We start from the raw sequence: 13,422 nt of genomic DNA, 5'->3' as shown, positions 1-13,422 counted from the left end.
CTTTCCTTTCATCGGCAAATGCATTTTTCCGAAAAGGTAGAAGTCGCACGGTGCCATGGTGAATACGGGGAGTGGTTGATGCTAAAAATGTGATTTTTGGTCAAATAGTTGGTCACAAGCGTCGATCGGTGAGACGCCGCATTATCGTGCAACAAACGGGCCGAACAAGTCTAATACGGCGCACCAAACGCTTCAAAACTCCAAGTTAGAATACCGCATTAACTTTTTGGCCGGGTGGAACAAATTCTTTGTGGACAATACCCTTGGAATTATAAAAAAACAAATCAGCATTGTCTTCACTTTTGACTTCTCCAGGCGCGATTTTTTGGGTTTCGGCTGGTCCGGCGCCTTCCATTCAGCACTCTGGCGTTGCGTTTCGGGATCATATTGAAAACACCACGTTTCGTCACCAGTCACAATCTTGTAAAGGAAGTTCTGATCTTTTTTGCCTCTTTAATGATGTCCATCGAATGTTGAGTTCTGAGAAATTTTTGGACGTCAGTCAATTTGTGCAGAACAAACCGGGCACACACCTTTTGTAAGTTCGGTCAAAATGCGATAAATCGATGTTTTGGAGATGTTCTAATCTAATTCTGTTTTGCATGAATTTCAATGATGATTTTGTCTGATTTTTTATGAATTCACGCACAGTTTCGATGGAATTTTCGGCGATCACGGATTTTGGTTGGCCCACATGTTCATCGTTATTTATGTCCTCACGACCACTTTGAGAACATTGAAACCACTCGTGCTCTCTGCGACGGGATAGGCAATCATCGCCATAAACTTCATCAATTGAAACGTTTCGGTAAAAGTTTTACCGATTTTAAAACAAACAATTTAATGTTGGCTCTTTGTTCGAAGCTCATTTTCGCACCGATGACAAAAAAATACTGACACCTAAAAAAATTTTTACTGGAAGTCGATAACGGATAGCAGATTCTAACGCACCAGTTGATATATAGATGGCGCCACTAGAGGGCGCTAGATTCATAAAGTCATGTTTACTTTGGAATGCACCTTGTATGTAAGGTGGAACAGGGAGGCTGCAAGATAGTGGCATAGGCGGATGACGTCGCAATCGTGTTCTTATGAGCAAAATTACAAACCCTAGCCGAATGGACAAGCAGAATTGGCCTGGGAGTAAATGCGCAGAAAACATTTAGCTCTTTTCAGCGGGAAATACAAATTCCCACTCCTCGTCTCCCCAGACTAAACAACCAAACATTATGCATTATGCTGCTGCTTGCTTGAAATGCGCTTGATTCGTATGGCTTTTTTGCAGAAGAAGAGGGCTATAACCTTTTTTGACCTTTCTTTAATGTTGGAGTTCCAGTTTAGCTTATACAGAACTAGGTATTTGGCGCTATTGGTGAAGGAGAGCCAACATTAAAGAAAGGTCAAAAAAGGTTATAGCCCTCTTCTTCTGCAAAAAAGCCATACGAATCAAGCGCATGTCAAGCAAGCAGCAGCATAATGTATCCACCCCAAACAAAGCCCTAATTGCCATACACAGCATATTAAATTCAGGACTAGCTGCAATAGGACTAGCGAAGGTAACGCCATTCCGGCTAAGGGAAACCCAGCAATAGAGCACCCTTAACAAGGTCCACCATACTATTGAATGACCCACTCATGCCCAGAAATACAGACTACTGCACTCCCAGTTTCCGTATCCAAAAACTACTTTTTAGACCCTCATTCCAAAAAGAGAGGAATGGCGAGACCAAATCCCAAGCCCAGAGAACGCACTAAGCTTCTTTACCGACCTAAATGACAGGTTCCTCAGTAACATCTCAATGCTAGACCATAAGTCTAAGATGGCTAAATATAACATGTGTGGAAAGTCCCAACCCTCTAACTCAAGAAGAAGAACGTTCTTAAGAAACTGCAAAAAAGGCAGGAAACAGCAGCACTATGCATCAGCGGTGCTCTACGATCCATCTTCAGATCCAGAGCCTCTTTTAGACGAAAGTGCTAGCTATAAGGGGTCTTTTTACTTGAAAGGAGCGAATGGTTAACAGAGTCAAAAGCTTTAATTATTATTAGAATTCATTATTAGAATTCGATTATTAGATTATTAGAATTCCAATTTTTCAGGTAGTTAAAGTTATGAGCGACTGCATAATTGTAGACTTTGCAGACTGAAGATAATTCACCACGAATACATCAGTAACAGCGGTTTTCTTACGCTTTGGAGACTCATTTAGTAGTTGAAGACTGCTAGACTGTGAATCAAGCGCACGAAGTTGGTCTTTGATTTTGCGAAAACCACTAATCAACTTATTTAATGCACTCATAGTCTGGCTCATGAACGATCTCGTTTCGTCCTGAATAGCTCGACGACTGTCGCACTAAACATGGAGACCAGACCTACAAGAAGTTCCATCCGAAACCGAGGCCGTGCACTCGAAACACTTAGCGGGTACAACGTTTTCAACGAGCCTGAATTATATGGTAGGATGGTATGAGAAAATCGTCGTATTTCATGACTTAAAAGAACAGAAAAGCTTGAAATCCATTTGTATACCCTCGCAGAGGGTATTATAATTTTGGTCAAAAGTGGGCAACGCAGTAAAGGAGATATTCCGACCCTATAAAGTATATCCATACTTGATCTAGATCACCTCCTGAGACGATATGAGCATGTCCGTCTGGCTCTCTGTCTGTTTCTACGCAAACTAGTCAATCAGTTTTAAAGCTATCGAGCTGAAACTTTGCACACATCCTTCTTTTGTTTGCATCTTATATCCTATAGCTGATATGTAACTGATTGATCGGAAATGCCGTAACTTTGGTGTTTTTGGCCAAATTATCTTACGTACAAAATTTCATAAGGATCGACCGACTATATCCTATAGCTGTCATAGAACGATCGGAATTGGCATGACTTTGTTGTTTTTTAAGTTGGAAAGATGGGACTTGGTACAGATCCATTTGGTCCATTTTGGGCAAAGTAATCCGATTTGCCAAATTTCATAAGGATCGGCCGACTATACTCAGCAGATCGCATAAGATTTTCCAAAATGGAATCCATAGAAAATCCCATCATTCTAGCTTTAAACCCAACAAAGTTAAACCAATTTCGATAGTTCAGTTATATGACAGTTATATATAGGATATAGTCAACAAATCCCACTTATATACTTCCAAATTATTTACTGTGTGCGAGGAAGGGATGGATGTATTCTTAATTAGCATCAACTTCCGAGTCGCTATAAGCATGTCCGTCTTCTGCCCGTCTGTCTGTTTGTCTTTATCTACGCGAATTAGTCTCTCAGTTTTTATGCTATTGGCTATCCAAACTTTGCACATACCCTTCTTTCCTTTGCACGCAGTATATAAGTCGGATCGGTCGGCTATATAAAATAGCTCCCATATAACTGATTGATCGGAAATTAAATAAATTTGGTTGATTTTTGGTTGGAAGAATGGGACATTCAATGTTTTATTGGTTGGTTTTTAAATAAATTGGTTTTATAATGAAATTCCCATAAGGACCAACTATGGGCGATATTGCGACTTGGGCTCCGCCCGAAGTTAGCTTTTCATTCTTGTTTAATTTCGGGATAATAAAATAATTTGAAACTGTTCTAGATAGCCAAGACTAAAAAAAAGTGAATTTTAACTTCTTTTTAATTGAACAAAAATTTTGCTTACGAACTATAATTAAATCAATACAATTTTTGCGACATTTTCCATAAATTGAACCTTTATTTTTTCTCACACAAATAGAAATGGGAGCTCTGTGTTATAAGTCGATTGGGTTGGGATCTTTCATCCGTAACTCCTTTGGATTTTGTTGAGCATTTAATTATACGCCTGCCAAAAATAAAAGAAAATGTTCGAGATGTTTCTATGGAAAAGGTCAGACGGCACGCACAAGCTTTTATATCATTGGCAGCCAAAGGTAAGTGAATTAAATAAATACTATTTTAAGTATTTAATTATATATATTATTTTAAATTTCAACCTTGATAAGGTAAAATACAGGTGGCAAACATTCATGCCACGCCGGAAACTTCTAAATAAATAAGAAAAGAAAGATTACTTCAGGCGGATCCAAAATTTATATATCCTTGCAGTTAAGTAGCAGCTTACAATATTATACATATATCGGATCGTATAAAGTTGGTCGATCCAAATGAGAATTTCGCTAAAAAAAAAAATTTCCAATGAAAATGTTGGAAACAGCCACAAGCATTTTTAAAAACACGCAAGGTTGTGGCATTTCCGATAGTTCAGTTTTATGGCAGTTATAGGATATAGTCGGCCGATCCTTTCCTAAAATTTTCGAATCTGATAACTTTGCCCAAAATGGAATTTGTTCCAAGTTCCAACTTACAAAACACCAAAATTATAGCATTTCCGATCGATCAGTTATATGGCAGCTATAAGATGAAGTCGACCGATCCCAGCCTCTGCGGCTATGGTCAATCATATGTAGTTAAGCCACAACATATTTTTGTAATAAAGCTTTCTTATAAAAGATCCCTTTCTCGAACCAAATAAGGTTCGTTACTCAGTGCCAAAAACCGCGTTACTTCAAGTATTTTCAGTGTGATGCTCTCGCCAGAAGGACCACCGGCAGGATCGTTTAACCGAAACACAATCTACCACATCAGAGGCAAGCCATCCTTAGCGTGACCTCAATTTTCGTTCCGCACACCTCGACTCATCCAAACGGCAGCAAGCCGCACGTAACTCAGAGTGTCCAATTGAACAATCCAAGATAACATTAGTCAGGTCTTCAATTGGCCTTGCACTTGTTGATGTATGATTTTAGCGTCATCTTCATCCCTTGGGATGTTACGCAAGTCTTCGATCCGTACAATGGTATGCACACATTGAAGATACGCAGCTTTGATCTTCAAGATATTTGCTAGTTTCTCCAGATGCGGTATAATCTTTCAAATGCAAATCTTGCTTTGCACAGTCGGCTCTCTACGTCTGGTTCCATTCCATTTGATGTTATAATGGTGTCAAGGAAGGTAAAGCTGTCGAAAAACTCAGACGTTTTTTACCAGCGATGTTGATGCTGCTTTGGTTGGAATTGTTGATCCGCATTGCCTTCGTTTTGCATGCGTCAATTTTGAGTCCCACGGCTTTGGCCCGGTTCTAGAGCTTTGGCCCGGTTCTAGAGCTTTGGCTTGTATATTGACGAACTTTTGAGATAAGAACAACAAATATATGTTATCTGCGTAATTCAAGTGGTGGCGGGTGAAGCCCTTTGCGAGCCCACATTTGGACCTACTTACTTCTCTCATGATTTCATCGATTACCAAATTAAACAGTAGCAGTGAAAGGGGGCAACCTTGTTTGACGCCAGTGTTCGTCGGGTGCACTGATCTTTCCATTATGCACTCCTGCCAGATACACATCATCGTACATTGCTATGATGTTGATTAGAACTCTCTTCCGTGCAAGCGATCGCTGCTCTATTGCTGCTCTATTGACTGAGTCGAACGCCTTTTAAAAGTCGATGAACAGGAGATAGACCCATAGGACAATCCAGGAAAACAATCTTCAGACTTTCTATAGGTTTTTGATTGCCATTAGCGTTATTTTACAATTTACAAAATGCAGTTATGTTTTCTATAGATGTGTAGGCCCTTGAAATTAACCCGATATATTATTTTTCTGAAATGTTGCGTCAAGTCGATGGTTGCGTTTTTGGTGTTAGTCAATTTAATCATTAAGGGGGAGACTGCTTCAGGAGGTCTTAAAAAGGGGTTCTTTTTTTGTTTTTTGTATGAGGAATTAAAAAAATTAGGCTATCCAATATTTTTGGTCTATTTAAACATATATTTGAAGAACACAAAAAGATATTTATACCCTTGCAGAGGGTATTATAATTTTTCTCAAAAGAGTGCAACGCAGTCTAGGATACATCTCTGATCCCATAAAGTATATATATTCCTGATCAGGATCACCTCCTGAGTCGATATGAGCATATCCGTCTTTCCGTCTGTCTGTTTCTATGCAAACTAGTGTCTCAGTTTTCAAGCTATCGAGTTGAAACTTTGCACACATTCTTCTTTTGTTTACATCTTATAGGTAGTATATAAGTCGGAACGACCGGGATCAATCGACTATATCCTATAGCTGCCATATAACTGATTGATCGGAAATTCCATAACTTTGGTGTTTCTACGGATTCCATTTACAAAATTGCATAGGGATCGGCCGACTATATCCTATAGCTGTGATAGAATGATCGGAATTGGCATAACTTATTGTTTTTTAAGTTAGAAAGATGGGACTTGGTACATATTAAATTTTAGACAAAATAATCTGATTTTCCGAATTTCATAAGGATCGGCCGACTATATCCTATTGCCGCTATATAACTGAACGATCGGATATGGCGCAACCTTAAATTAATGGTATATTAACCTCGGCTCCGTCCGAATTTAGCATTCCTTTCTTGTTTTGCCCTTGTTGAGCTATCAGCGTTTTGATAGCGACCGAATTAATAAAGCTCCAAAATTCATTTTATTGGGTCAATTTAACCCCAAAACAACGGCAGCGGCCGATCCCAACAAAACCGAGTATACAAGTCCATAAACCTAAGAGCTTGCGCAGAAGCTCCATCAAAGCTCCCAAAATGCATACACTACAAAAGAACAACAAAGCGCATGCGAATCTGGGAGAAACAAAGAATATGGAACAGCTGATAACGGGCAATTAGTGGACCGCTGCGGCTAGTTACACTGAGGGACTTAAATAGAAATAGTTATGTTATTTGATGCTGGCACAAGTCCCAACAGCCAGAGGGTATTATAATTTTGGTCAAAAGTGTTCAATGCAGTGAAGGAGACATCTCCGACCCTATAAAGTGTATATATTCTTGATCAGATTGATTCTTTACGGTATTTATAATTAAGATGGGGTCTTCCTTATTGTATAAACATACGCGTGATTTGACAACAAACTAAAAAAAAGGTCGCTTTCGTTTGGGCTAGTGAGTGTGGTGAGCTTTAGAGTCACATCGTATTAGGAGGCCTATGTTTAGCTATTTGCTGTGGTGATCCTGCTTTGCCATTACCGCGTCTCTCCAGACAATACAATTACAGGTACAATATTTACACACTAATTATTTCCATAACTGGTTTCCTGGACTATATACACTTTCGAGATGCTATTCATTCAGATGGTGATTTTCAGAATATTTTACGTCCCATCATCTTATATCTGAAGCCCACTCCTCATGGACGAATACGCTCAAGACGCTATGACGTACGGGCGAAAATATGGAACTCTGGATTTATTTATAACGTTCACATGCAATCCGAAATGGACGGAAATTGAACGTTAATTGGAACCGGGTCAATAACCTAGACTGGGCCAAGATCTCCATGACACATTCGCCAGATCATTTCAGCAAAAACTCAAGGTTATGATGGATATGCTTACTAAGTATCGAGTTTTTGGTGACACACGGGGGATTGGCAGAAGAATGAACTACCGCATAGATGACATCATATCAGCTGAAATTTCTTTTCCAGTCACTGATCCCCATTGGGATCGGCACACGACATTGTGACGACACAGATGGTGCATAGATCGTGTAGTGCATTAAATCTATTATCGCCTTGTACGGCTGATGGAAAATGCACAAAATAATATCGGGAAACGTCAGTTTCTAAAACACAGGGAAACGATGGGAACGTTTATAGGGAATGATGGATATCCATTCATCGTCTGCGTTCAAGATAAGATAATGGTCGAACTATCAAAGTTAAAGTTCAAAATCGGATTGAGATCGAAAGAGAATTCATTGTACCATATTGCCCACTGCTATCAAGAATTTTCGAAACACATGCAAACGTATATTTTCTGCAAAAATATTATTCCACCGTCTCAGAATGGCTTCCTAAATCACCGTTCTACAACAAATATTTTGTAGGATTTTCCTCCACTGTCCATCGTGGCTTTCTGAACCATCTGCTAACTGATTTTTTGCGCCAAAAATCTCAACTGGGACCCAAGTTGTCGTCTTCCGCCATATCGTTAGAGGCTGTCAACTTCTAAATTAACTAACATTGCTTTCTCCATTTGTTAGTCCCTGGTGTAGTCCATGTTGTTGATTTAAAATCTCTTTTGTATCTTTGGATAAAAAAGTGCGGTTAGCAAGCGAAGGGAGAAAGAGGTATACATTTTGTAGTAGATTTATTTAAAAAGGCACACATACACTACTGGCCAAAATAATAAGTACACAGATATAGTGTTTATTTGTTTGTATATAACTCGATTTTTATTCAATGCACACCCGTCAATTTTTTTATATTGATAAGTTACAATGTTACACAATTTCTAAAACAAAATTGAAATATGGGCACCTCGTGTATTACCAATACTAAGATTAATTTTCTGCTGGGTGGGCGATTTTGGTCTGGTCAAAATAATAAGTACACCTGTGTATTTGATAAATTTTAAAGGATTAAAGCTTGATTCGAGTTAAGATTTGTTGGTTTTTATTATTTCCTAGCATATTTAAGGATATCCCAGGAAAAAAATTCTATAGTTGGGGCAAAAAAAAAGAATTGTACAACAGAAAAAAGAAAAATTGCTTTAATTCTGCAAAAGGGAGGATAATGTCCTATGGAGCGACGAAACAAAAATAAATCTATTTGGTAACGACTCCAGAAAGAAAACAAGGTGGACATTATGAAGTGGCCAAGTCAAACTGCAGACTTAAACCCAATAGAAAACCTATGGGGAGAGCTTAATCGTCGGATTGGAACAAAAACCATTTCAAAATAAAGAAGAATTGCAGCAATTCGAAGAGAAGAATTGTGTATGTTTGTGTAGAAATAGACAGACAGACGGTCATGCTCATATCGACTCAGGAGGTGATCCTGATCAAGAATATATATACTCTATAGGGTCGGAGATGTTTCCTTCACTGCGTTGCACTCTTTTTTGAACACAAAAATTATAATACTCTCTGCAAGGTTATAAAAAAGACATTTAAATGTTGCTAATTAAGAATTTTTAAAGACCAATTTCGAAGTCTCATTCCGAAGACCACATGAAAGCTGACGTGTGATTTTCCGAATTAGGTCCAAATATCAAATATTATAATTTTACGGTTTCATCATTTTTATATAAAGACCATTGTTTAATAAAGCATTGAAAAAATATATTTAAATGTGTTAATTTTTTTTTAGAACATACATTTACAACATATTCGTCTAGCACCATAGCTGCTTCAAGTATAGCTACTTCAATGCATGGCTTAAAATGGAATGTGCGCTCCGGACATAATTTAAATTTTTTATTGAGCCACTTGACCAACATAACCAAAGCCCCGCAAGCTCAGCTAAAGGAATGTATGTTACATATGGAAGATATTTTCAACGAGCATAGTCGAAACATGCGACATTTTTGTTTGGATATTCAGCAGTCGCAAAGCTCAGCAATATATCTACAAGGTCATTTCCATGTGCAACATCCGGAATACATACAAGAGCATGGAGCTACGCCTTTTTCTCAAATGTCAGTAGTGTCATTACCATTATCAGGAACTTCAGACTCTCTTAAACAACATAAACATCATTCGTTTAAAAGTGTGTTGCCCTGCAGAATAAAAGCATGCAGCATGCATAAACACGCTTCGACGGAGATTGACAAACATACAATATAATTAATACGGATTCATTGAATAAATTTTCTTTAATTTATTTATATATATGGAGAAATTTTTAATATGAGAACGGTTTCGGTAGTTATCAAAATATTATCTCATATAAGTAATAACAATAAACTATAAAAACGAGACTGAGTTAATAAAGACATTAAAAAACGACACATGAAATATATATGTTGTGTTTTATACTTGGCAAAAAATTGTATAAAATAGTAAATCAAATAAATTAAAATTATAGTTTGTGCTGGTCCTCATATTATTAAAACTTATTATTAATTATTATGTTGAGATATGGCTCATATTATTAAAACATATTAAAAAGTTAATAAACAAATTGTAATGTTTAAAACTTTAACGAGTCTTTACGGACGGTCTTTTAATCGCTCCCATTTTTTATCCGAAAGTATTAGTGATTCGCTATCTTAAATAGCCTTACAATAATTACAATAGTTTATAATAATAGAAAGTAAAATTGTGTGAGACTAACACTCTCTCATAGAGTGTGGGACCCCGATCAAGCTTAAATAATGCTTACTTCATAATAAAGTCCACAGCTGATAACAACTACAGCCCATCGATCGCATTTATAGTGAAGCGGCGCGATGTTGCTCTTTTGCAATCTCCCACTGCAAACGAAGGAATCAATAGTGTTCCTCCGTAGAGTGGTGTGCGGCCATTACGTCGAATTTGAACTCGCGGGAAAAACCGTAGATCCCGGAGTCGTAGTCAAAAGAACGTATAAAGGTTCTGACTAAAGGTACCTGGATTCAGCAAGGGACTGATCGGGTTGACCAGGCGCTTGCTGTGGTCAGGATTGAAGTCCTGGGCTGGTTCTCCTCAAGTACAGATGGTATTGTGGTTCGGCTGATTCCTTATCGGCCGGTCCTACGGGTGGTCCGTTTCACGGGAGCAACACTCGAAGTAGGTTGGGTAACGGGGGGGTCTACTTGTGGTCCGTTTCACGGGAGCAACACTCGAAGTAGAGTAGATAATGAAGCCTTACTTGTGGTCCGTTTACACAGCAGCCACTCGAAGTAGGTTCGATGATAAAAGTTCTACTGGCGGTCCGTATAAACCGTATAGAATTATACGCGAAGTAGATAGCCTTTTTAGGGAGTCCTAACTTGTGAACCGTTTTACACAGGATCACTCGAAGTAGGTTGATTTTAAGTGCCGTAGTTCAGACACTGAGTAACGAGACGATTCACTCTGATTTCGCAACTATATTTATTCCAGAAGAACAATTCTAATATAAGATGCTAAATTATACATAATTAAATCTAAGGCCAATGTTATGGACGTGCTAAAACTAATGTTAATGCCAGGGTCACCCACCTCTGAGTCTGCTGACTCAGATGGCTTGTTCATGTATTGCTTGTGCATGCATTTCGGCTTAGCTAGCTGGTTTTGCTTGCTTCGGTCATTGTTCCCGCTGATAATGCTGATTTCTGCTTCTGGCTCATTCTTCCAGATGATAATGATGATTTCTGCTTCTGGCGCCGTCAACAAGTGCTGGGTTATAAGGTTGGATATTGTTTTATGCTTATTGCTAATAGGTTAGAAGGTTTGGATATTGCAACATGCTGATGCATATTGATTGAATTAAATTACAAAGTGTGCATTTAGGGTAGTAGGTCTTGGCACTAGGTGCCAACAAATAGCATAAATCCCCCGCACACCAAAAACCGAAAAAACAACAAAAGTAAACACAGCAACTACATCCGAAGTTTTTTCGTCATATGAACTGTCAGAAACCTTAAATATTAATAGTAAAAACAACAAATATCAAACAAGATAACCTAAAACTGAACCGAGATTCTTCGTCTCCAAAAAAATCTTAAGCAAAAAATATAAAAACATAATTCACAGAATAGAAGACAAACACGAAAAATCAAAATCAACCGTTAAATCTCAAACCACCGCCCAAATACGTTCCAAATTTTGAAAACGTTTTTGGTTTAAAATCAGCTCTAAATTTTTTACAAGACACTAAATATTTGCTTAAAGCACTGTTAACAAACGAAAAGGCCTTGCAAATCTAAAAATTCCCCACTTTACGTAAACAAGAAATCCCAACATCGACAAGGATGGAAGTGGTGCCGTTCCACTAAATATTTTGTAACAAGATCAATTGACATTATGTTTATATTCGAAACCCATGCAACTGATGAAACGCATATTGATATACCGAACAATTATAAATACTCAAACCTCTTGGTGGCACAGCCATTATAATAAAACATGGAATAAAGTGCATAAAAATGGATAGGAGTGTCTCGGTTCTCTCCGTAGCGTGTGAATGAGTGCTTGCCAGGAAACGTACTCCCTCTGGATAAGAGGCTAGTGTATCTATCACTTCTTCTGATCTATGGGTCATAGCACACGAATCCGAAGATTCTACCCGATTTGGGTATCAACCGCAGGCACCACGATACCTCCCACTAGGGTTTGAGGGCCTACCTCAAATGGTAGTGCTTGGACGCTATCCAACCCGTGGAGTCTGCGGACTCGGGGACCCACCCCTTTAGCTCCGACATGCTCGGATGGGGGCCCTTCTCACAAGCTTTAGCGAACTTTGGCAGTTCTTTGTCGCTAGCCACGCGTCGTGAAAAATGGGCTAGAAGTCCTCCCTCCAACGGAACACCTCCTTAGTAAACTCCGTGAGTCCTGTCGTTGCTCTTCAGAATCCTTCCTTACAAGCAGCTACAATAGGAATCACAACTTCAGCTGGACCAACAAATATCACTGTCGTCTATTGTCCGCCCAAATTTAATAGAACAAATGATCCATAGCTAGATTTTCTAAAGGATTTTAATCCTTTGGTAATCTATATCTAACATGTGGCGAATATAATTCTAAAAATATAAGGTGGGGATCCAGGATACCTTCTGCCAAATGGAAAAAACTACACGGAGCTATTATGACTAATAAGAATTCTATAGCTACGACAAAACAAAAAACTCCATGACCTGATTGATTTCTGCATAAAAAAAATTAAACCCATATAAATATAGAAATAAAATCGTGCCTTGACTTATCTTTAGGTCATTCTCCAATTCTAATTAAACTCTATGAAAAAACTACCATTAAAATATCATCACTTAAAAATCATATGTCAAACAGGAATAAATTTCGTGACATATCATACAAGAGAAACATTTTCGTAAGGGGCCTCTTTAATGCACTACGAATCATGACTCCGCAAAAGTTTACTTTTACAATTATATAATATATATAAGTAGTTACCCAGTCATCACCAATAAAGAAAAACTCAACACTAACTAAAACTGCTGGCAATGAATAAAATTTAAGAAAAACATAGGCTTAGGAAAATATGGCAATTTTCGAAACATTCAAACGATAAAGTTGACTCACACGCATCCCTCAAGACTACAAGGACAAGTTATAAAAATAAACAGGAAAGAGAAAGCTGAAACCCTGGCGGACTACATTCATACAATATTTACAAGCAATCAAGCAGACCAAAGCATTGAGGTTGTAGGCATAATTGATAATCCAGAAATTGCAATACACCATGTTACACTATAATATTTATATACTGTGTAATTGTAAGCAATTCATAATGGCCTCTTGCTAGCTCAGCGGTAGCGTATTTGCCTACCAAACAAGAGGTCGTGGGTTCGATCCCGACCCCCGATAAAATTATGAATTGTGAAAAAATTATGAATTATTATAATTTCGCATGATATTTATGAAAAAGTCAAAAGCGGAACTCCCAGATGTCGACAAGTGGCAGCCCCACTACATTG

At 38.2% G+C, this 13,422-nt stretch overlaps 1 protein-coding gene across 9 annotated transcripts in view; it reads left to right on the top strand.

Annotated features, from left to right (window-relative positions):
* The window catches only part of LOC26515035 (G1/S-specific cyclin-D1), a 47,312-nt gene extending 37,488 nt beyond the window's left edge, over positions 1-9,824 (top strand). For 8 of the 9 annotated variants that reach the window (XM_044717286.1, XM_044717284.1, XM_044717282.1 and 5 more), the window contains 2 exons: positions 3,736-3,910; positions 9,174-9,824. In XM_044717286.1, coding sequence (XP_044573221.1) covers positions 3,736-3,910; positions 9,174-9,649 — 651 coding nt within the window. In that variant the 3' untranslated portion in view covers positions 9,650-9,824. Of the gene's footprint in view, positions 1-3,735; positions 3,911-3,982; positions 4,085-9,173 lie in introns of all 9 variants that reach the window. The other variant, XM_044717285.1, reaches the window with a different exon arrangement.
* Positions 9,825-13,422: the final 3,598 nt, after the last annotated feature.

The sequence above is a fragment of the Drosophila ananassae genome, chromosome XR (assembly GCF_017639315.1).
Source record: "Drosophila ananassae strain 14024-0371.13 chromosome XR, ASM1763931v2, whole genome shotgun sequence".
Classification (NCBI taxonomy): Eukaryota; Metazoa; Arthropoda; class Insecta; order Diptera; family Drosophilidae; genus Drosophila; species Drosophila ananassae.
The sequence above is the reverse complement of the archived record's forward strand: the minus strand, read 5'-3'. Positions and strand labels throughout refer to the sequence as shown.